The sequence below is a fragment of the Dipodomys ordii genome, unplaced genomic scaffold (assembly GCF_000151885.1).
Source record: "Dipodomys ordii isolate 6190 unplaced genomic scaffold, Dord_2.0 Scaffold529, whole genome shotgun sequence".
Classification (NCBI taxonomy): Eukaryota; Metazoa; Chordata; class Mammalia; order Rodentia; family Heteromyidae; genus Dipodomys; species Dipodomys ordii.
Window position 1 is genome coordinate 25,108 of NW_012267745.1, and position 3,276 is coordinate 28,383.

General features: G+C 40.2%; 1 protein-coding gene across 1 annotated transcript in view; it reads left to right on the forward strand.

The window, feature by feature from the left end:
* LOC106001865 overlaps nucleotides 1-3,276 on the forward strand; it is a gene marked incomplete at its 3' end in the record, with an annotated part of 29,295 nt that overhangs the window by 9,251 nt on the left and 16,768 nt on the right. The window contains exon 6 of the mRNA XM_013036819.1: nucleotides 2,672-2,730. Coding sequence (XP_012892273.1) covers nucleotides 2,672-2,730 — 59 coding nt within the window. The remainder of the gene's footprint in view (nucleotides 1-2,671; nucleotides 2,731-3,276) is intronic.

A 3,276-nucleotide genomic window follows, 5' to 3' on the forward strand; every position in this document is an offset into this window, starting at 1 on the left:
ATGGGAGTTTTTGCCACTTTCTAAGTTCTGTTTTGAATTCCTTTTTCAAGGTTTTAAGGTTTTCATCATAGAGGTCCTTCACTTCTTTGGTTAAGTTAATTCCTAGGTATTTTATTTTTTGTGGGGCTATTACAAACGGAGTTGCTTTCCTAATTTCAGCCACACTTTTCTCATTGTTGGCATACAGAAAAGCCATTGATTTTGGGGGGTTAATTTTATACCTGGTACTTTGCCAAAGTTTTGAACAGCTTGAGTAATTTGGGAGTGGAGTCTATGGGATTCTTTAAATACAAGATCATGTCATCTGCAAAGAGGGAGAGTTTTATTTCTTCTTTCCCTATTTGGATCCCCTTTATGTTTGCATCTTGTCTTATTGCTGTAGTTAGGCATTCTAATACTAGATTGAAGAGAAGTGAAGAGAGTGGGCATCCTTGTCTTGTTCCTGAGTTAAGAGGAAATGGGTTTAATTTGTCACCATTAAGTATAATGCTGGCTGTAGGTTTGTCATATACAGCCTTTATTGAATTGAGGAATGTTCCATGGATTCCTAATTTTTCCAGAATCTTCATCATAAACGGGTGTTGGATCTTGTCAAATGCTTTTTCTGCATCTATTGAGATAACCATGTGGTTCTTATCCTTGGTCCTGTTGATGTGATGAATTATATTAATTGATTTGCGTATATTGAACCAGCTTTGCATCCCCGAAATGAATCCTGTTTGATCATGGTATATGATTTTTTTGATGAATTGTTGAAGTTGATTGGCCAAAATTTTGTTGAGAAGTTTTGCATCAATGTTTATCAAAGAAATGGGTCTATAGTTCTCTTTCTTTGATGAGTCCCTGCCTGGTTTTGGGTTGAGGGTTATGATGGCTTCATAGAATGTGTTCAGGAGTGAACTTTCTCTTTCAATTTCATTGAAGAGTTGAAGGAGTATTGGTGTGAGCTCTGCTTTGAAGGCCTTGTAGAATTCTGCTTGTTCTGCCCATTTGGGATGAAAGTAACACCAACTTTGTGCTAGACCAGTATTTTAAGGCAAGCATGAACCAAAGTCATGTATTTGCATAGTCAAAAGTCTGCAGATACAATTTAGTTCAACAGATACAATCTACTCAACATCAAACAATTGTGTTTTAATGGTCTATGAACAGCAAAGAGGAATTGGCAAACCAGAAATTATTAAATTTAGGGGAAAATGTGGGGAAAATTAGGATTAGAGGGCCGTGGAAATGCAAAAGGAGAGTGAAATTAACCAAGTCCTAATCTCAAAGAGGGAAATGGATTGGACAGAATGGTAGGACAGAGAGAAGAGAAAAAAAAAGAGACAAGAAAAAATGGAAGAACAAAAATTTAAATGTAAGGGCTGGAAAGGTGGCTCAATGGTAGATTGCTTGCCTTGCATGTAAGAGGCCCTGGGTTTGATTCCTCAGCTCCACATAAAGCTGAAAAAAAAAAGCCTGAAGTGGTGCTGTGGCTCAAATGGAAGAGTGGTAGCCTTGAGCTGAAGAGATGAGGTACAGCACCCAGGCCCAGAGTTCAGGCCCCACAACCAGACCCCCCAAAAAAATTAAAATTTAAACAGTGAAACATTTAAAAACTATGCAAGTTTAAAGAAGTAATATTGAGAAAAGAACGGGGATAGGACAAAAGAGCGGAGGGATAGAAAGGAAACATGAAAAACTAAAAAATAAAAATACTTAAAATATTATATAGGTATAAAGAGATAATACTGCTATTAAGAAATTTAAACCTAAGAGTTTTTAAATTGAGTAATAAATTTGTGGTTTAAATGTGTACACAATGGGGGATAAGCTGTAGTAATCGACGATGGGTATATCTGAGGATGAGCATAACAGCAATTAAGTCATGTAAAAATGAAGGAAAGAGAAGAAAAAGTGAAAAGAATGAAAAAAAAGAAAGAAAAAAAGGACTAAAAAATCAGTAGAGATAAAAAAGCACCACACACATATACACCTAATGTAAAAATTATGAGGAAGAAAAAAAAGATTAATAGAAAACAATTTAAATTTTTTTTTAAAAAAGGTACAAAAGAAGAGTTCTTTGATTTTTTTAGCGGGAGGGGGGTGCGTTGGGGTGGATAGTAAGATCCTTTATCTCCCTTGTGTCTGTAACCAGTCTGTTGGTGGAGTCTCTGGTCTGCTTGTGGTGTTTGGTTTCCCTGTTACTTGATTGGTTTAAGTCAGTTTTTTTTTTTTTGGCAGGCAGAAAAATGCTCTGCTTTACCCTGGATTTTGTGGTGATTCTCCTCCCAGGCTAGTTCAGTGGGATGGAGATCTGCTTTGAGTATCACAAAAGAAGGAGGTGCCTGTTTACTCTAGTTTGGAGATACTGTGATGAGGCTAGGTTCTGGGTAGAGTTGAGGCCTTTCAGCAAACAGTAGCTTTTCTCTGAGGGGCTACCTTCTGAGACACTCACAGAGCCCAACCTGGAACCATTCTCAGGGTTTATGTTTACAGAATTTCAATTGATTGTCTAGGCTGCTCTAGGGAGGGGCAGCCTCTGGCTCTGTTTACCCAGTGAAGATAGTCACACCTCTAGGTGTGCAGCTTTTTCTGCCTGGGCTGGGTGACTTTCCCCTGGGTGGAGCTGAGCCTGGCAGGTCAGGTCAGGTTCCTGTGACCTGTTAAATGATTCTTGTTTTCTTCCAAGGCCTGAGATGGAGCTAGTTGCTCAGCCAGGCCTTTTCAGTATCAAAGATGGAGATTCGGGTAGTGGGTGGGGAGGAGGAAGGGGTAGCCTTTCCTCCTCTCCTCCCTGAGAGTGTGTGAGGATGTCAGGGTTCTCCTCATGCTGGAGTCTTGGTTCCTGGATTGTCTCTGCACTGCCATCTGCAGGATGAAGATATCTGCTCCTTGTCATTTCTTGCTGGTGTTCAGTAGAATCTGCTGGTCTGCTGCATCTGGCACCTTTGTCCTAGATTTTCTGTGTTGTATGTTTGGCGGCTATAGCCACCTCTGCTGCTGCTGCAGTTGCAACCACGGCTGCTGGGAAGTGCTCCAATCCATCTCATTGTCTGGATTTTCCCTCTCTGGCCAAACTCTCTGTACTGTGATGGCACACTTCATGTGATTCTCTCTATGTAGATACAAGGATTTGAATTTGGGGCCTTGTGCTTGCTGAAATTGCTTACTCTCCTGGTACTCTACCACTAGAGCCATGCCTACAGCCAAGATTTTTGTTGTCATCTTCAGTTTGTTTTAGTATTTGTGTCAGTCCTGGTTTTTGAACTCAGGGCCTGGGTGCTGTCCCTGAGC